We start from the raw sequence: 22,221 nt of genomic DNA, 5'->3' as shown, positions 1-22,221 counted from the left end.
TCCGGCCCCTGCCGCTCCCCGGGCGGGGATCGGACCGGGATGCCTGCTGAAATCGTTCAGCAGGCATCCCATGCAAACGCCCAGGGGGGTCATCAGACCCCCCCATATCGGCGATCGTGGCAAATCGCAAGTGAATTCACACTTGCGATTTGCGCGATTCTGGGTCATTACGGGTCTATGTTGACCCGGTGACCCGGAATATAAGGGGGATTGTGGTTGTCCAAGACACCCATGATCCCCCTGAAGGGATAGGAGTGAGGTGGCAGGGGTGCCACCCCTCCTATCCCTGCTATTGGTGGTCTACACGCGACCACCAATAGCAGATCGGGGGCAGGGGGGTTAACTTTTGTTTTCCCCGTCCTGCCCACCCACAATAGGCGGCGCAGGACGGGGAAACTGACGGGGACCGGTGCCGAAGATCCACTTACCGATACGGGCGGGCGATGGAGGCTGTGGGCGACGGAGATCGGCGGGCGGCGATGACGTGCGGCTGGAACCGACGGAAGCCGGTGAGTTGCCTAGCAACATCTGGAGGGTACAGTTTGAGACCATTATTCAGTGGTCTCTAACTGTAGCCCTCCAGATGTTGCAAAACTACAACTCCCAGCATGCCCAGACAGCTGTTTGGGCATGCTGGAATATGTAGTTTTGCAACAGCTGGAGGGCTACAGTTTGAGACCACTATATAGTGGTCCCTAAACTGTAGCCCTCCAGATCTTGCAAAACTACAACTCCTAGCATGCCCAAACAACTGTTTGCTGTCAGGGCATGCTGGGAATTGTAGTTTTGCAACAGCTGGAGGACCACAGTTTGGAGATCACTTTGCAGTGTTCTCTAAAACTGTAGCCCTCCAGATGTTGCAAAACTGCAAATCCCAGCATGCCCAAACAGCAAACAGCTGTCTCAGCATGCTGAGAGTTGTAGTTGCGTACCTCCAGCTATTGCATAACTACATCTCCCAGCATGCCCTTCGGCGATCAGTACATGCTGGGAGTTGTAGTTTTGCAACAGCTGGAGGCACACTGGTTGGAAAATACTGAGTTAGGTAACAGAACCTAACTGAAGGTTTTCCAAACAGTGTGTCTCCAGCTGTTGCAAAAGTACAACTCCCAGCATGCACGGTCTGTCAGTACATGCTGGGAGTTGTTGTTTTGAAACAGCTGGAGGTTTGCTCCCCCATGTGAATGTACAGGGTACATTCACACGGGCAGGCTTACAGTAAGTTTCCTGCTTCAAGTTTGGTCTGCGGCAAATTTTTCACCGCAGCGCAAACTCCTAGTGGGAAACTCACCGTAACACGCCAGTGCGAATGTACCTTAAAAACACTACACTACACTAACACCTAATAAAGAGTAAAACACAACATATACACAACATATAAAATGAAAAACGTATTGTATGGCAGTGTTTCCAAAACGGAGCCTCCAGCTGTTGCAAAACAACAACTCCCAGCATTTCTGGGCAGCCACTGTTTGTCCAGGCATGCTGGGAATTTAGCAACAGCTGGAGGCACCCTGTATGGGAATCACTGGCGTAGAATACCCCTATGTCCACCCCTATTCAATCCCTAATTTAGTCCTCAAATGCGCATGGTGCTCTCTCACTTTGGAGCCCTGTCATATTTCAAGGAAACAGTTTAGGGCCACATATGGGGTATCTCCGTAATCGGAAGAAATTGCACTACAAATTTTGGGCTTTTTCTCCTTTTACCCCTTATGAAAAGGAAAAGTTGGGGTCTACACCAGCTTGTTAGTGTAAAAAAATAAAAAAAATTACACTAACATGCTGGTGTTGCCCCATACTTTTTATTTTCACAAGCGTTAAAAGGAAAAAAAAAACCCCAAAATTTGTACCGCAATTTCTCCTGAGTACAGAAACACCCCATATGTGGGCGTAAAATGCTCTGCGGGCACACAACAAGGCTCAGGAGTGAGAGCGCACCATATACATTTGAGGCCTAAATTGGTGATTTGCACAGGGGTGGCCGATTTTACAGCGGTTCTGACATAAACGCAAAAAAATAAATACCCACATGTGATCCCATTTTGGAAACTTCACCCCTCACATAAAGTAATAAGGGGTACAAATAAAATTTTTCATTTGCACAGCCCACTGTTCCAAAGATCTGTCAAACGCCAGTGGGGTGTAAATACTCACTGCACCCCTTATTAAATTCTGTGAGGGGTGTAGTTTCCAAAATAGGGTCACATAAGGGGGGGGGTCCACTGTTCTGGCACCACGGGGGGCTTTGTAAACGCACATGGCCCCTGACTTCCATTCCAAACAATTTTTTCCCAAAAGCTCAATGGCGCTCCTTCTCTTCTGAGCATTGTAGTGCGCCAGCAGAGCACTTGACGTCCACACATGGGGTATTTCCATACTCAGAAGAGATGGGGTTTCAAATTTTGGGGGGCATGTTGTCCTATTACCCCTTGTAAAAATGTAAAATTTGAGTGAAAACTAGCATTTTAGTGGAAAAAAATAATAATTTACACATCCAACTTTAACGAAAAGTCGTCAACCACCTGTGGGGTGTTAAGGCTCACTGGACCCCTTGTTACATGCCTTGAGGGGTGTAGTTTCCAAAATAGTATGCCATGTGTTTTTTTTTTTTTTGCTGTCCTGGAACCATAGTGGCTTTCTAAATGTTTCATGCCCCCCAAAAAACATTTCAGCAAATTTTGCTTTTGAAAGCCAAATGTGACTCCTTCTCTTCTGAGCATTGTAGTTTGCCCGCAAAGCATTTTACGTCCTAACATGGGGTATTTCCATACTCAGAAGAGATGGGGTTACAAATTTTGGGGGTCATTTTGTCCTATTATCCCTTGTAAAAAAATTTAATTTGAGGGAAAACTAGCATTTTAATGAAAAAAAAAATCATTTTCACATCCAACTTTAACTGTGGGGTGTTAAGGCTCACTGGACCCCTTGTTACGTGCCTTGAGGGGTGTAGTTTCCAAAATAGTATGCCATGTTTTTTTTTTGCTGTTCTGGCACCATAGGGGCTTCCGAAATGTGACATGCCCCCCAAAAACCATTTCAGAAAAACTCACTCTCAAAAATCCCACTGTCGCTCCTTCCCTTTTGAGCCCTCTACTGCGCCCGCCGAACACTTGACATACACATATGAGGTATTTTCTTACTCGAGAGAAATTGGGTTACAAATTTTAGGAAGATTTCTCTCCTTTTACACCTTGTAAAAATTCAATAACTGGGTCTACAAGAACATGCCAGTGTAAAAAATGAAGATTTTGAATTTTCTCCTTCAATTTGCTGCTATTTCTGTGAAACACCTAAGGGTTAACAAACCTTTTGAATGTCATTTTGAATACTTTGAGGGTGCAGTTTTTATAATGGGGTCATTTGTGGGGTATTTCTAATAAGAAGGCCCTTCAAATCCACTTCAAAACAGAACTGATCCCTGAAAAATTTCGATTTTGAAAATGTTGTGAAAAATTGGAAAATTGCTGCTATACTTTGAAGCCCTCTGATGTCTTCCAAAAGTAAAAACATGTCAACTTTATGATGGAAACATAAAGTAGACATATTGTATATGTGAATCAATATATAATTTATTTGGAATATTCATTTTCCTTATAAGCAAAGAGCTTCAAAGCTAAAAAAAAAAAATGCTAAATTTTCAATTTTTTCATCAAATTTTGGAATTTTTCACCAAGAAATAATGCAAGTACCTACAACATTTTACCACTGACATTAAGTAGAATATGTCATGAAAAAACTATCTCGGAATCAGAATGAAAGGTAAAAGCATCCAGTTATTAATGTTTAAAGTGACAGTGGTCAGATGTGCAAAAAATGGCCATGTCCTACAGTGAAAATTGGCTGGGTCCTTAAGGGGTTAATATTGTAAGCTTATGCTAAAAGCAACAGTGAAAACAAACACACCAATAAAGCGTATTATAGTTTATCATTGTTATGCAAAACAACAATTTAAATGTCTTCTTTACCTTTTTAGACTATGAATAAGCTCTTCACTTGAGTTATATGTAAAGCCATGTCTCTGATCCACATTCATCAATCACAGTAACATAGCATTTCACATTTAATATACATTTTATGCCATCTACTTTAAAAGAATCAATTTATTTTTCCCTAATGGGCCTAAGGCACATGTTAGATAATCCCAGATGTAAATTTTTGAAGAAGGCAAAGTTATCATCATTCTATATTATAACCCCTTACTTTTAATTACTACTTTGTTATTAATTATTTAAAATAATCTATTAAATATTAACACAAGGCTTACAGACAAAAGCACACATTTGTGCACATTTTTTCACATAACTTCCTTGTGCACTTAATTTACTTTAAAGTTGTTTTACGCTAGGGAATTAACCCATTTGTTGCTTGACGTCTTTGATGGTAATTCATTATATTTCTAAAAATACATAAGCAATTATAAAAGCTATATTTTTTTTTATTATATATTTTCTGTGTTTATATTAAAATACATATTCAGGTCACTTATTTTACTTGAAAAATATACGGTAATTAACTTTATTTAAGTGTGGATTTACCATTAAGCTATATATTTAAAAGCAATTTCTTGTTTATCATAGGTTATTTAAATAGTTAGTGTGATTATTTGACATTTTTGTATATTATCAGATTACACATACAGTATAGTACTTTCATTGTTAGTAAAAAAAAAATGTGTGAAGGCCGATTTACTTATGCAATTGTCAACTACACCGACGCCTCCTCCCTGTGCCAGTCACTACACTGGTTACCAATTCAGTCCAGAATACAGTACAAAATCCTCCGTCTCACACACAAAGCTCTCCACAATGCTGCACCTCCCTACATCTCCTCTCTCATCTCTGTCTACCATCCTACACGTTCTTTACGATCTGCTAATGATCTCACACTAACATCTTCTATAATCCGAACTTCTCACTCCCGTCTCCAAGACTTCACTCGTGCTGCACCGATTCTCTGGAATGCTATCCCTCAATCCCTCAGACTCAACAACAACATCCATAGTTTCAAACGTGGCCTGAAAACACATCTCTTCAGACAGGCCTATAACATTCTTTAATTGGCCTCAACATATCCTCAACATATCCCAAACATACCCCCAACATACCCCCAACATACCCCCAACATACCCCCACATACCCCCAACATATCCCCAATATATCCTCAACATATCCCCACACCTCTTGTTTGAATAGTTATTGTGTAATATTATGTCTGATACTTGTCTTTGTTTGTACCCCATAATTGTAAGCGCTGCAGAATCTGTAGGCACTATGCATACGCCCTTGCGTCCTGGTACTTAAGGACGAAGGGCGTATCCATACGCCCGTGGGAATTTCGGTCCCCGCCGCGCGCCGGGCGGGGACCGGGCCGGAGTGACTGCTGATATCTATCAGCAGGCACCCCGTGCAAATGCCCAGGGGGGTCATGTCGGCGATTGGCACAAATCGCAAGTGAATTCACACTTGCGATTTGCGCCGATTCCGGGTCATTACGGGTCTATGGTGACCCGGTGACCCGGAATAGAAGGGGGATTGCGGGTGTCTAAGACGCCCACGATCCCCCTAAAGCGATAGGAGTGAGGTGGCACGGGTGCCACCCCTCCTATCCCTGCTATTGGTGGTCTAGACGCGACCACCAATAGCAGATCAGGGGTGGAGGGGTTTACTTTCGTTTTCCCCGTCCTGCCCTCCCACAATAGGCGGGGCAGAACGGGGATAACAAAGAGGAGCGGCGCCGGAGTCCACTTACCTGTCCGGAGGCAGCGGAGCGACGGGGATCGGCGGGCGGCGACGGAGATCTGCGGCGGCATGCGGCAGAAGAGGACGGCTCCCTGGATGCGACGGAAGCCGGTGAGTAGTTGCCTAGCAACATCTAGAGGGCTACAGTCTGAGACCACTATAGTGGTCTCTAGACTGTAGCCCTCCAGATGTTGCAAAACTACAACTCCCAGCATGCCCAGACAGCTGTTTGCTGTGTGGGCATGCTGGAATTTGTAGTTTTGCAGCAGCTGGAGGTCTACAGTTTAGAGACCACTGCACAGTGATCTCTATACAGCCCTCTAGATCTTGCAAAACTACAACTCCTAGCATGCCCACACAGCTGTTTTCTGTGTGGGCATGCTGGGAGTTGTAGTTTTGCAACATCTGGAGGTCCACAGTTTGGAGATCACTGTTCAGTGGTCTCTAAATTGTAGCACTCCAGATGTTGCAAAACTACAAATTCCAGCATGCCCACACAGAAAACAGCTGTCTCGGCATGCTGGGAGTTGTAGTTGCGTACCTCCAGCTGTTGCATAACTACATCTCCCAGCATGCCCTTCTGTGATCAGTACATGCTGGAAATTGTAGTTTTGCAACAGCTGGAGGCACACTGTTGGAAAATACTGAGTTAGGTAACAGAACCTAACTGAAGGTTTTCCAACCAGTGTGCCTCCAGCTGTTGCAAAACTACAACTCCCAGCATGTACTGACAGACCGTGCATGCTGGGAGTTGTAGTTTTGCAACAGCTGGAGGCTCACTGGTTGGAAAATACTGAGTTAGGTAGAACCTAACTGAAGGTTTTCCAACCAGTGTGCCTCCAGCTGTTGCAAAACTACAACTCCCAGCATGTACTAACAGACCGTGCATGCTGGGAGTTGTAGTTTTGAAACAGCTGGAGGCCCCCCCCCCCCCCCCCATTTGAACGTACAGGGTACATTCACACGGGCAGGTTTACAGCTAGTTTCCTGCTTCAAGTATGAGCTGCGGCTACACTACACTACACTAACACCTAATAAAGAGTAAAACACTACATAAACACCCCCTTACACTGTCCCCCCCCCCCCCCCCCCCAATAAAAATGAAAAACGTATTGTACGGCAGTGTTTCCAAAACGGAGCCTCCAGCTGTTGCAAAACAACAACTCACAGCTGGAGGCACCCTGTTTGGGAATCACTGGCGTAGAATACCCCTATGTCCACCCCTATGCAATCCCTAATTTAGTCCTCAAATGCGCATGGTGCTCTCTCACTTTGGAGCCCTGTCGTATTTCAAGGAAACAGTTTAGGGCCACATATGGGGTATACTCGGGAGAAATTGCACTACAAATTTTGGGGGGCTTTTTCTCCTTTTACCCCTTATGAAAAGGAAAAGTTGGGGTCTACACCAGCCTGTTAGTGTAAAAAAAAAAAATTTACACTAACATGCTGGTGTTGCCCTTTACTTTTTATTTTCACAAGAGGTAAAAGGAAAAAAAGACCCCCAAAACTTGTAACGCAATTTCTCCTGAGTACGGAAATACCCCATATGTGGCCACAAAATGTTCTGCGGACGCACAACAAGGCTCAGGAGTGAGAGCGCACCATGTACATTTGAGGCTTAAATTGGTGATTTGCACAGGGGTGGCTGATTTTACAGCGGTTCTGACATAAACCCAAAAAAATAAATACCCACATGTGATCCCATTTTGGAAACTACACCCCTCACGGAATGCAATAAGGGGTACAGTGAGCATTTATGCCCCACAAGTGTCTGACAGATTTTTGGAACAGTGGTACGCGAAAATGAAAAATAATTTTTTTTTGTTTGCACAGCCCACTGTTCCAAAGATCTGTCAAACGCCAGTAGGGTGTAAATGCTCACTGTACCCCTTATTACATTCCGTGAGGGGTGTAGTTTCCAAAATGGGATCACATGTGGGGGGGTCCACTGTTCTGGCACCACGGGGGGCTTTGTAAATGCACATGGCCCCCGACTTCCATTCCAAACAAATTATCTCTCTAAAAGCTCAATGGCGCTCCTTCTCATCTGAGCGTTGTAGTTCGCTCGCAGAGCACTTGACGTCCAAACATGGGGTATTTCCATACTCAGAAGAAATGGGGTTACAAATTTTGGGGGGCATTTTTTCCTATTACCCTTTGTAAAAAAGTAAAATTTGGGGAAAAACCAGCATTTTAGTGGAAAAATATTTTTTTTCATTTACACATCCGACAAAAAGTTGTCAAACACCTGTGGGGTGTTAAGGCTCACCATACCCCTTGTTACGTTCCTTGAGGGGTGTTGTTTCCATAATAGTGTGCGATGTGGGGGGTTTTGCTGTCCTGGCACCATAGGGGCTTCCTAAATGGGACATGCCCCCCAAAAACCATTTCAGAAAAACTCACTCTCCTAAATCCCATTGTTGCTCCTTCGCTTCTGAGCCCTCTAGTGCACCCGCCGAACACTTGACATACACATATGAGGTATTTTCTTACTCGAGAGAAATTGGGTTACAAATTTTGAGAGGATTTTTTTCCTTTTACCCCTTGTAAAAATTCGAAAACTGGGTCTACAAGAACATGCCAGTGTAAAAAATGAAGATTTTGAATTTTCTCCTTCACTTTGCTGCTATTCCTGTGAAACACCTAAAGGGTTAACACACTTACTGAATGTCATTTTGAATACTTTGAGGGGTGCAGTTATTATAATGGGGTGATTTATGGGGTATTTCTAACCAGAAGACCCTTCAAATCCACTTCAAACCTGAACTGGTCCCTGAAAAATTTTTATTTTAAAAATTTTGCGAAAAATTGGAAAATTGCTGCTGAACTTTGAAGCTTTCTGATGTTTTCCAAAAGTAAAAACTCATCAATTTTATGATGCAAACATAAAGTAGACATATTGTATATGTGAATCAATATATAATTTATTTGGAATATCCATATTCCTTATAAGCAGAGAGCTTCAAAGTTAGAAAAATGCTAAATTTTCAAATTTTTCATGAAATTTTTGAATTTTTCACCAAGAAAGGATGCAAGTATCGACGAAAATTTACCACTAACATAAAGCAGAATATGTCATGAAAAAACAATCTCGGAATCAAATTTATAAGTAAAAGCATCCCAGAGTTATTAATGCTTAAAGTGACAGTGATCAGATTTGCAAAAAATGCTCCCGCCCTTAGGGTCATAATGGGCTCTGTCCCCAAGGGGTTAATTGCACCAAAACATAGGCTTATATGAAAAATGCCACATTAATTATGATCTTTAGCCACTTTTATGTTTTGCTTGGCAAAAAAAATGTGGCTTTGCTGGAAAGGGGCATGCTTTATGTGTGGCTCCACACGCCAATAACTGTGCACCAATACTGTGACATAACATTTTATAGTAATGTAAGCCAACAAATAGTTGGTTTAAACTTAGACTAGACAGACTAAACTTGTGCCAAATCTATTAAATTGCTACTCTAAAAAAAACATTTTTAGGCTGTCTGCACTGGCTAAGAATCAGTATTAGCAAACCTAATACATAATGAGATGAGCGAGCCAAGCCCAGCGAAATTAGTTTAGCTCAGAACAGGCTATAATATTACAGTGCAAAACAAGCTGAGCAAAACCGTGGTTTAACTTAAATACGTATTAAAAGTGTTGAGCGTGAATGCTGAATAGATATCTAAAGCCAAATTATGTGTAGTTTTCAGGTTTAAACATATAGCATTTCTAGCTGTGTTTAGCATAAATCTGCATTAATAGTGTTGAGGGTGAAAGTTGACTGGCAGTTTCTCGGCCACTATGTGGTGAATGCCAAATCTCCATAAAAAACATAACAATAACCTCCAAATCTTTTTAATAAAAAAAGTTGTCTCTTAAAGGAACGGTTGGCAGAAGAGGAAAGAGCACCCCTGCAATGTCCTCAGCCAGTAGGCTTGTCGGTGGCAGTAGCAGCTTGATGGGCACCATCCATTTGCCTAAGCCCAGTACAGGTATAAGCAGCAGCATGGCGCCTGGGGACAGCAGTAGCAGCAGCAAGAAAAGTTTTCACTGTCTTCCATGCATTGTGTGGTTTCAGAGGATAACACATCCTTGTGGACTGGTTGACTTGTTCTTGGTCATCTCAGGTGGAGGAAAAGTCTGACCATATGATGTTGAGCCAGGTGTCGGAGGATTCCTCATTGTGTACAGTTACATAGCGAGTTGCAAGTAGCCTGTCTAGATGGTCTGTTTCGTCATCTCTGTCTTTGCTTCCCCCCACTAGTGCACCTAGCACTTCCCCCCTGGCAGAAGGATATCCATGAGGAAGAGTTGTGTGAGGACAGTCTGCCTTTTGAATGTATTGCAGAGGTGGTGAGGATGGAATCAGTGGTTTACTCTTTCCTAGGACTGTATCCTCCTTTTCCAGCCCACCGTAGCACCTGAAAGCTGAACAAATTTATGCAGGCTAAAATCAGCAAACGCTGAGCCGCGAGGTTCATGACGAATCAAACCACTGTAATTTCGCTCATCTCTAATGAACAGCTCATGAGCAGGGGACAGTGATGCTGTTTCATCTGTGGGCTTCAGAAAAAGCCTTCCAGAGAAGGATCACAGTTCAATGGTGCTGTATTTCTTTAAAGTATTCTTCCATAGGGAAATTCATTTTGACCCTGCCAGATGCAAAAAAAATTAGGCACAGTGCTCTCTCAGCAAAAACAAAGTAAGGCATAGACAAGGTCCGAGTTTAGGAATTACGACTCTACCTAAGCACATGAAGCGGCATCGCAAGGCCTGGCTACAAGTATCTCTTGTCCACTACTTGGCTACAACTACCACCAGTCCTCCACAACCTGAACTATTGAAAAGTTTGCTCAACTCTAATACTGAGTTTAAAATGCTAATATGTACACAGTGACATATAGGCTAATTATCAGTGGCGTAGATAGAAGAAAGGGGATGTCATATAAATATGAAAATGGACCTCCTATTTTGGCATCTGATTGTGCCCTCCAGGACAGAAAGGTCATGTGTTTATTTCCCCTTGCTGTCTTACATTGGTCAATAACGCCTTCAGTTAATTTGCTGACAATGCAATGGAGTTCTTACCAATATAAAAAGGTATAGGGCCAACTATAACAGGGCCTCCAATTTCTAAGGACCCATAAAAGACGCATGGTCTGTTAATATGTTACATACATCCTTTTTAATCAATATTGTTATATTAAGCTGTTTTGATTATAAACTTAAAGGAGTACTCCACTGGAAAAAAAAAATCTAAATCAACTGGTGCCAGAAAGTTAAACAGATTTGTAAATTATTTCTATTAAAAAAATCTTAATCCTTCCAGTACTTATCAGCTGCTGTATGCTCCACAGGAAATTATTTTCTTTTTTAATTTCCTTTCTGTCTGACCACAGGGCTCTCTGCTGACACCTCTGTCCATGTCAGGAACTGTCCAGAGCAAGATAGTTTTTCAATGGGGATTTGCTCCTACTCTGGAAAGTTCCTAAAATGGACAGAGGTGTCAGCAGAGAGCACTGTGGTCAGACATAAAGGAAATTCAAAAAGAAAAGAACTTCCTGTGGAGAATACAGCAGCTGATAAGTACTGGAAGGATTATGATTTTTAAATAGAAGTAATTTACAAATCTGGAAAAGAGAAGTATCCAGCGCAGGAATGATGCAAACAGGAGCTTTATTCAAGATCACATGGGTAGCACAGAATAAACCAATTTCAGGTCTCAGGGATCCCTGAGGAAGGAGAACGTCTATTCTCCGAAACGCCGTTGGATGTTTGGCCCCACTAACTTACCGTTGTGACGTCACGCCCAGTTACCGGGACTCAGCCACTTCCTATACAGCAGCGTGCAGGTTGAGACGCCACTGGCCGGGGTGTCTTCTCCCCGCTGCTCGCACGGACTTCCAAGCACTTCATCTGAATTACAGAAATCGCTCTCCAAGACACTGGACACGAGCTACTTTCTCACTAGTAATCGATACCCTCTGCAACAAAGTTTCTTTCTATTCACGTAGCTATAACTCAGTTTGTCTATACCACCGATGCAATCATCATCTGTCAGCACGTTTGCTATACAGAGCATATGACTGTGATCTATATACATCACTGCTAGGAATCATTGTTAGTTGTCGGCATACCAGTAATAATTTTCACATAACCACATTGGCTTTAGTATAGAAACGTCATCATCATTATCTTTAGTGTTTTTCAACATATTATTGCATTATAAGTTCCCTATAGCGCTTTTTGCCAATTACACTATTTGGATACAGCACCTCTCTTTTTTGAATAGTGTAGTAGGGAACCATTTGTCTATTGGCTTGTAATACAGCTGCTACGGGGCATTCTGTATCTTCCCCCTCCACAGGGCCATATTGTGTATTTACATACAGAAAAATAAAGTAATTCTTTTATATTCTCTAATACTATAGGTCCTTTAAACCAGACAAATACTATTTCTGGTGCATGGTACTGGGCTGTTCAGCAGAAGTTGCCAAAGCGACGGCCTCTTTACTGAGCTCACTTACTGGTTCACAGCCATCGACTGGAGTTGCATGTCAAACTTTCAGCTGTTACCAACTCTTGCATGTACCCTGTACATATGCTAAGATTTCCCAGCACCCTTTGAGACTGCTCATTATTACCATTCTTAGGAGCAAAGGGCATGCAGTGGTTGAGAACAGCTGGAAGTCTGTGAAGTACATGTCTTAAAGTTCTAGTTTTAGACTATACTTGAGGTCAATCTTTAATTCCAAAGCATGCATTCAAACCTGTCACATGGAAAATGTATTCTAATCTGTAGGCAGCATATTATAAAACAGGAGGAGCTGAGTAGGTTGATACAGACGTTGACAAAATTGTTGATATCCATCCGTTAAAGACCGATAAACCCACAATGCTTATATAACTTTAAACTGACAAAAAGAATAATTAAAATTTACGAAAACGTAACTGATGAATCTGACATTGCTTTTGAATTGTGGCTCAATAGAATCATTTTACAGAACAAAATAAAACTACCCTGGACAAAAATGTTATCCTAAACTTAATATTTAGTTGCAGAACCTTTTGAGGCAGTCACTGCAATCTTGCCATTTCTGTAATTCTCAATGAGACTTGTGCACTTGTTTACAGGTATCTTGCCCCACTCCTCATAAGCAAACTGGTCAACCTGTCTTAGGTTTGAAGGGTGCCTTCTCCAGACTGCATGTTCTCCCTCCTTCCACAGATGTTCAATAGGATTCAGATCAGGGCTCAAAAAAGGCCACTTCAGAATGGGCCAATGTTTGGTCTTAGCTATTCCTTGGGTGTTTTAGCTGTGTGTTTTGGGTAATAATGCTGTTGGAGGACCTATGACCTGTGACTATGACCAAGCTTCCTAACGCAGCAAAGCAGCCCCAAAGCCTAATTAAGCCTATTCTATGATTAACAGTAGGAAAAGTTTCCCTTTCTTAATTATGCTTAATTTTTTGTTCAAATATATCTTATTTGAGTTTTGTCATAAAGAAAAATAGAAAATAAGATACAAGGGACACACAGGTCCACTTAAATATTAGAATGAACAATAGTCAGAGAGAATCATGTACAGTATTATCCTAGTGAACAATTAAGGCACAGTAAACAGAATGCTGTAGGATGAATAAGGTCAGTAGGTTGGTATGAATAAAATTACAATCCTAATGAGGCATAAATTCAGCTGAATAAGGCTTGTAAGAATAATACAATCAAATAACTATCATGGGCAAAACAGCCCTTCCGTTGATTTCCAGTGTGTGGTTATGGCCATACGCATAACCAAAAGGGTACACCATAGTGAGGGACATAAACGATAAGGACTCAAGTCATAAAGAAAGTAGAGCAACCTCAGGACCTCATGGGCAGGGCCTGCTCCAAGTCAAATCAGCAGGGAATGAATTTCCCCTCATAACCGCTGCAGTACTGGACCATTCCACCAGATGTGCCTACATCAGCTTTGCAACCCAGCACACAGAAGACGTTAGGGTAAATCCGGGCCAATTGTACTGGTGTGAAGTACCAGCAGTATAGCAGCTTACAGAAGGATTTGTGCAATGGGACAGTTTAGATGGGGGAGAGTAGATAGTACGCCATTATAAAGGGGATATAGGGAGACCCAAATCTTGTTCCCATTATCCTTGAAAGGAGAGTTTAGGGTCCACCAAGGCGGTCTGAAAAACAAAGAGACACCCCCTTTGTCCCCTAAGGACCCAGTAAAATACAGGGTGGGCCATTTATATGGATACACCTTGATAAAATGGGAATGGTTGGTGATATTAACTTCCTGTTTGTGGCCCATTAGTATATGTGAGGGGGGAATCTTTTCAAGATGGGTGGTGACCATGGCGGCCATTTTGAAGTCGGCCATTTTGAATCCAAGTTTTGTTTTTTCAATAGGAAGAAGGTCATGTGACACATCAAACTTATTGGGAATTTCACAAGAAAAACACTGGTGTGCTTGGTTTTAACTTAACTTTATTCTTTCATGAGTTATTTACAGGTTTATGGCCACTTATAAAATGTGTTCAATGTGCTGCCCATTGTGTTGGATTGTCAATGCAATCCTCTTCTCCCACTCTTCACACACTGATAGCAACACCACAGGAGAAATGCTAAGCACAGGCTTCCAGTATCCGTAGTTTCAGGTGCTGCACATCTCGTATATTCACAGCATATACAATTGCCTTCAGATGACCCCAAAGATAAAAGTCTAAGGGGGTCAGATCGGGGCCATTCAACTGGCCCACGACGACCAATCCACTTTCCAGGAAACTGTTCATCTAGGAATGCTTGGACCTGACACTAGTGTTGCTCGCGAATATTCGCAATGCGAATTTTATTCGCGAATATTCGCGAATATAGCACTATATATTCGTAATTACGAATATTGTTTTTTTTTTTTTTTCACAGTACACATCACAGTGATCATCCCTTTCTGCTTCCAGCTTGTGTGGTGTAAAGAAGGCTCTAATACTACTGTGTGAGACTGGCGTACGCATTTTTGCATATGGGAACATTTGCATATGCAAATTTTCGCATATGATAATTTTCACACATGCAAAATTTCGTTTATGCTAATTTTCGCATATGCTAATTTTCGTTTATGCTAATTTTCGCATATGCGAAAATATAACTCGAATATTACAAATATGCGAATTTAGCGAATGTATAACGAATATTCGTCCATATATTCGCGAAATATCGCGAATTCGAATATGGCCTATGCCGCTCAACACTACCTGACACCCATAATGTGGTGGTGCACCATCTTGCTGGAAAAACTCAGGGAACATGCCAGCTTCAGTGCATAAAGAGGGAAACACATCATCATGTAGCAATTTCCCATATCCAGTGGCCTTGAGGTTTCCATTGATAAAGAATGGCCCCACTATCTTTGTACCCCATATACCACACCATACCATTTTTGTGGTCCAACAGTCTTGGAGGGATCTATCCAATGTGGGTTAGTGTCAGACCAATAGCGGTGGTTTTGTTTGTTAACTTCACCATTCACATAAAAGTTTGCCTCATCACTGAACAAAATCTTCTGCGTAAACTGAGGGTCCTGTCCTAATATTTGTTGTGCCCATTATGCAAATTCAGTGCGCCGATCTGGGTCATCCTCGTTGAGATGTTGCAGTAGCTAGAGTTTGTAAGGGTGCCATTTGTGAGTAATTAATATCCACTGAAGGGATGTTCGACTAATGCCACTCTCCGGTAACATGCAGCGAGTGCTACGCTGTGGGCTCTTGCTGAATGAAGCTAGGACAACCACTGATGTCTCTTCATTAGTGACAGATTTCATGCGTCCACATTTTGGCAAATCCAACACTGAACCAGTTTCACAAAACTCAGCAAGCAGTTTGCTAACTGTAGCATGGGAGATGGGTGATCTCATAGGGTATCTTGCATTGAAATCTGCCGCAATGACCCGGTTACTGCGTTCAACAGACATCAACACAATTTCTATCCGCTCCTCACGTGTTAACCTCGACGACATGTCAATGGCTGTAAACAAAGAGAAACTTGTAAATAACTCATGAAAGAATAAAGTTACGTTAAAACCAAGCACACCAATGTTTTTCTTGTGAAATTCCCAATAAGTTTGATGTGTCACATGACCCTCTTCCTATTGAAAAACAAAAGTTGGATTCAAAATGGCCAACTTCAAAATGGCTGCCATAGTCACCACCCATCTTGAAAAGTTTCCCCCCCCCCTCACATATACTAATGTGCCACAAACAGGAAGTTAATATCACCAACCATTCCCATTTTATTAAGGTGTATCCATATAAATGGCCCACCCTGTATAATTCATACACAGTTTAGTAGGTGTCATTCTCCCAATGGAGGGAAGCGAGGAGGTGGGGAAGTTAAAGATATTTGAGGAAGTCCCTAGTTTGAAACCCAAATTTACAAGAGAGATCCTGAAATGATAGTAAGATAGCTCCTTCACCTAAATCACCAGCTTGGATCTATTCAGAACAACATTTTACAGATCGCTATGCAGCCCAACCAGGAAATTGGAAGTTTAGAAAATGAAGAGATATCCGCTCGCAGTTCAGAGAAAAGCATGCCTATGTTGACTGTGAGGAGGAGATGTCAATTTAACACCTAAATATGTAATAATATCAGCCACCCACACAAAAGGGTAATGGGCAGAAAGGTCTGTTTTCGTGGCGGGGTCTAAGAATATGGGTAAGAATATGGGTAACAATATAATATCACTAAAAGAGTCAGTAAGTCCATTACTGTCAGTAGAGATCTGCCAGGATCTGTTAAAGCCAAGAGCACATCATCCACAAAGGGTCCAATGCTGTGCCCCAAAGATCCTATCAGAATTCCTCTGTATGCTTCATTTTTGCATCTGCGAACACGGAGCTGATGTGACATGCCAAAAAGCTCACGTTTTGTCTCTTCCATACAAAGAGTGAAGGAGAAATATCAAGCTCTGTAGTAGATTTTTTTTGCATAATTTTTTTAAACATTTTTGCTTATCCCAACGCACATTACTGAAATCTGCTCACGTAGTAATTTTTTTTTTTACTTTGCAGTGGTCATGTATTTATCAAATGCGAAAGTCGCTATTTATGAAGTAAAAAAGTTGCATCTCCGTTTAAAAGTCGCATATGTATTCCAGGTCCAACAGAAAAGGAAATTAACACCCACTTTAACTAACACTCCCCTCTGCGCTACCTATATATATGGCCCCCCCCTGCTACGCTACCTATATATATTGCCCCCAGCAGTGCTTATATGTCCCCCCCCCCCAGCAAGCGCATGCATATGTCCATTGCAGCGCTATCTGTAAAGTATACTTTCAGCAGTGTATCATGCTGCTGGCCTGGGAAGGCAGCACAATGCCGCGCGCTTCCCGGCCAGCAGATGCGCTGCTGATAGTATACTTCACAGATAGCGCAGCGAGGGACATGAGGGACCAACACACGTTTAAGGACTACAACTCCCATCATGGACAGACTCCGTCCATGATGGGAGTTATAGTCCATGGGCTTAGGTGCAGATCCCAACAGGTCATTATCCAGAGATGCGCTGCGATCAGCATTTATTAACTGTAAAATCCGGCAGCACATGTGGCTCCACTGCACTCCCGGTGGGGAATACTGTATACAGTGTAATAATTCATAATCCCTGCCCCTGGAACACGGGAGCTCTGATTGGTGAAAAGACTTTTCACCAATCAGAGCTCCCCTCTACTGGCGACGAAGATTATGAATTATGACAGTGTATACAGTAGTTGGCTGGTAGCGCAGCGGAGCCACATGTACCGCCGGCTTGATAAACTTAATAAATGCAGATCTCTGGATAATGACCTGCTGCGATCTGCGCCTAAGCCCATGGTCTATAACTCCCATCATGGGCATAGTCTGTCCATGATGGGAGTAGTAGTCCTAAAATTCCTGTCCCAAGAACAAAAACAGAAAACATCAATACACATTCCTTCCCATTAGACATGTGCAATTCATTTCGGAACAAATACTAAACTTAATGAATTTTCCCGTTTACGTGTGTTCGTTACAATCCGAATGCACGAAAAAAAAATCGAAATATTTCGGAAAAATAATATGAATGCGAATATACAGTTAACGAATGCATTCATTAAATAACGTATAACGAATAATGCATGTGAACGAATAACAAATGCATTCGTTATCAGTAAACCAAATGTAAGGAATTAATTCGATTTTTTTCATTGGGTTTACCTGAGGAAAACTTGCCTTCCTACACAGAGAAAACTGCAAAAAAAGGTGAAAACAACAAGAATCCTAAGGTAACACCTGCTATTTATTACAAAAGAGGATCAGCAAGTGAAACTAATGTGCATTTCGTTTAGTAACGAATGCTAAATGTAACGAATTTTACAGATAAAACGAAAGATCCGAATTAACGAATGCATTCGATGTTATTAACGAATGCATCCGAAAACGAAAACATTTTTAGCCTATGCATCCAAAAACCAAATATAACGAACAGCATTCCGAATATTTACAGAACCGAAAATTTTTGAAAACGAACGAAACTAACAGAAATGAAATTTTTGGTTCTGCACATGTCTACTTCCCATACCCATCACAATACAACACAAACCCATTTAGAAAGTTAAACAGATTTGTAAATCACTTCTATTAAAAAATCTTAATCCTTCCAGTACCTTTTTAGGGTCTATATACTTAAGAGAAATACAAAAAATAAATGCATTTCCTGTGATGTCCTGACCACAGTGCTCTCTGCTGACCTCTGCTGTCCATTTTAGGAACTGTCCAGAGCAGCATATGTTTGCTATGGGGATTTTCTCCTGTTCTGGACAGTTCCTAAAATTGACAGCCAAGGTCAGCAGAGAGCACTGTGGTCAGGACATCAGAGGAAATGCATTTCTTTTTTGGATTTCTCTTTATTATAAAGCCCCTAAAAAGTACTGGAAGGATTAAGATTTTTCAATAGAAGTGGTTTACAAATCTAAGTCAAATTTATAGCTTTTACCTCAAGGACCTCACCATCTAAGGTGCATAATGATACATGAGGAAACGTTAATAAATTATATAGAAAACAGCATCACTGGTATAAAAAAATGTAATTCGATAAAATGAGTTAACTGCACATACAGAGGCACTAATAGATACTCCACTGGGCCCTAGTGGAGTATCAAATTGTTGAATATATAAATATAGAATGCTAATTGAGCATATATATATTTATATATATATATATATACAGTCCGTTAGTCCGGCACCTATTTTGAGAGTCCCGTTATGGAGCAGATGATTAAAGTGGACTTTGCAGAATATTGCAGAATCAGACTCCAGGTAGTTGATAGAATATATTATATAAACAATATTGGTTGCATTTCTCACCGCCTGCAGCCGCCTGGTTCTCACTGGTGTGGACCGATGTATTGCGGCAGTTGTATGCTCTCCCGTATGTCCACAGAATGGTAAGTAGCGTTCTCACACTGGGTTCGTAACACCGATGGCAGTGGGGTACGACGTGGTGTTCTGTGCAATAGCCTGTGACCGCTCTACGACTGGTAGCTGATGGTAACAAAGCCGACACTCCGGCAGGGGTGTCAGCATACACGGGAGCGGCGTCCCACATGGAGATCTGGGATCCGGGAGATGTGGGAGGTGAGATGCTGCCAGACAAGGCGGAAGACTGAAGCCTGGGTTAACTCCTCAAATCCCGGGACTTCTACAGTTTGGTGCGGACACTGGTAGTTGGATGCATACCCGCAGATCGTATGAATAGTGCCCAGGCCTAGACGCGTTTCAGGGTGCTGGGAATTGTAGTGCTCTGACCCCTTCTTCAGTAGGAGAATGTGTATAGGTGTATATGTGTATATTATACACAGTTGCCTACTGAAGAAGGGGTCGAAGGACTAAAATTCCCAGCACCCTGAAACGCGTCTAGGACTTGGCACTATTCATACCATCTGCTGGTACTCATCCAACTACCAGTGTCCGCACCAAACTGTGGAAGTCCCGGGATTTGAGGAGTTAACCCAGGCTTCAGTCTACCGTCTTGTCTGGCAGCATCTCACCTCCCACATCTCCCAGATCCCAGATCTCCACATGGGATGCCGCTCCCATGTATGCTGACACCCCGGAGTCGGCTTTGTTACCACCAGCTACCAGCCGTAGAGCGGTCGCAGGCTATTGCACAGAACACCGCGTCGTACGCCACTGCTATCGGGGTTATGAACCCAGTGTGAGATCGCTACTTACCATTCTGTGGACATATGGGAGAGCATACAACAGCCGCAATACATCGGTCCACACCAGTGAGAACCAGGCGGCTGCAGGCGGTGAGAAATGCAACCAATATTGTTTATATAATATATTCTATCAACTACCTGGAGTCTGATTCTGCAATATTCTTATTAAGTGCACTTTAATCATCTGCTCCATAACGGGACTCTCAAAATAGGTGCCGGACTATCGGACTGTATATATATATATATATATATATATATATATATATATATATATATATATATATATATGCTCAATTAGCATTCTATATTTATATATTCAACAATTTGATACTCCACTAGGGCCCAGTGGGGTATCTATTAGGGCCTCTGTATGTGCAGTTAACTCATTTTATCGAATTAATTTTTTTATACCAGTGATGCTGTTTTCTATATAATTTATTAACGTTTCCACATATATCATTATGCACCTTGGATGGTGAGGGCCTTGAGGTAAAAGCTATAAATGTGACTTATTTTCCCTTTGACGCCGGTGGGGACCGGTTATAGCTTTAATTACCTCGCACTTTTTGTTATGAGCTGCACCTTTTTGAAACTTTTTTTTTACAAATCTGTTTAACTTTCTGGCACCAGTTGATTTAAAAAAAAAAAAGTTTTCCACGGGAGTACCCCTTTAAACACACCATTTCACTTATACAACTACTGCCCCGACTGGTTAAATACAATCACTATAACTGCATCACTTCTGAACCTGCCCATATTACTTTAATCTACTGTTACCACAAGTCTATGAATAACTTCCCACATCTGTCAATCACAATTAACTGAAAGTTCTAATGCAACCACAAAGTACATTAATTACTTCCATCTCAACCATTACCTAGTTAACCTATTGACCTTTGCTGTCACTCAGAGTTAAATATACACTCGCAACTGTGTTCCTCTGGTCTCCCATCCAAGACTTAGCCAGACCTAAAGCTGCTCAACTTCAACATGAAGCCAGCTAGCTCTGCCATAGACCTTAATAAGTCTATTAGTTTCAATGGGAAAAATGTTTTAATGTTATAGATATACCCTGCTGAAGCCCTCAGCATTTAAAGCTGAGGTCACGTGGACTGACGTCACAACCCAGCCCCCAGTGACCTCAGCTACCCGCCAAAATTTTAAACGTTTGAAGCCCCCACACTGTATAAATAATTGCAACTTACACTAAATAAATGGACCTGACGAAGAGAGGACTCCCCTCTAGAAACGCGTTATCCTGCACCTATGTAACTTATATTGCTCTTGTTACCACTGTACATTGAGAAATAAAAAGTTTACACAGCATCTCTGCCAAAATCGCCTGTTTAATCCCGGAGAAGCACCACACAGTTTTTGGGTCTGTCCCTCTGCACCCAACCCCCAACCCGCTATCAGCCATTTAGCTATGTGGGCATGCACTCTCTAGCAACGCTACTGGTAATAAACATAACATAAAGTAAAAGTTTTCTGCTTTAAAAAATGCTTTTGTAAGTGGGTTTCCCCGTTTTTGCTTACGTGTGATTTATTTATCAGGGTCGTGTGACTATTTCATAAATAGGTCAAACGTAAGCAAATGTAAGTTTAAAAAAATTGTCATATAAAAGCCGTACGTGTGAAAACAATGATAAATCTCCTTCAGTATGTTATACTGATATTGAAATTTTACTATATATTTATTTTAGGAGCATTCCTGATTCCATATACTATTATGGCCCTCTTTGGTGGCATCCCTCTCTTTTTCATGGAGTTGACTTTAGGACAGTTTCACAGAACAGGTGCTATATCCATATGGAAGCACATCTGCCCTATATTTAAAGGTGAGAGTTTAAAAAAAAAATTTTTTATGTCTGCTTCAAGATCTGTTTATGGTTTATACAATGCCTTGCATACGTATTGCAAAAACAAAAACAAAAATATTATTGTCCCGAGAAGCCTCTGGGTAATCTATATATATAAAACTCAACGTGTGTGTGTGTATGTATATTGCACAAAAACTTCCACATGGCTAAAGATATTAACATGAAACTTGGCACACATGTTACTTATATGTCAAGAACAAATATAGGATAGGTAATTTAACCCTTACTCACCCCCATTTGCCAGGGGCGGGGTTTATGTTTAAAGTCCTATACAAGTCTATGAGAAATATATGTTACTGCATAACTTCCAAACGGCTGGAGATATTTCGATAATACTTGGTCACATGTTACTTATATGTCCACTTAAAATA

The 22,221-nt window shown here is 41.7% G+C and overlaps 1 protein-coding gene across 6 annotated transcripts in view; it reads left to right on the top strand.

Annotated features, from left to right (window-relative positions):
* The window catches only part of LOC130281585 (sodium-dependent serotonin transporter-like), a 526,811-nt gene that overhangs the window by 216,869 nt on the left and 287,721 nt on the right, over positions 1 to 22,221 (top strand). For all 6 annotated transcript variants that reach the window (XM_056528987.1, XM_056528978.1, XM_056529008.1 and 3 more), the window contains one exon: positions 21,674 to 21,808. In XM_056528987.1, coding sequence (XP_056384962.1) covers positions 21,674 to 21,808 — 135 coding nt within the window. The remainder of the gene's footprint in view (positions 1 to 21,673; positions 21,809 to 22,221) is intronic.

The sequence above is a fragment of the Hyla sarda genome, chromosome 1 (genome assembly GCF_029499605.1).
Source record: "Hyla sarda isolate aHylSar1 chromosome 1, aHylSar1.hap1, whole genome shotgun sequence".
NCBI lineage: Eukaryota > Metazoa > Chordata > Amphibia > Anura > Hylidae > Hyla > Hyla sarda.
The sequence above is the reverse complement of the archived record's forward strand: the minus strand, read 5'-3'. Positions and strand labels throughout refer to the sequence as shown.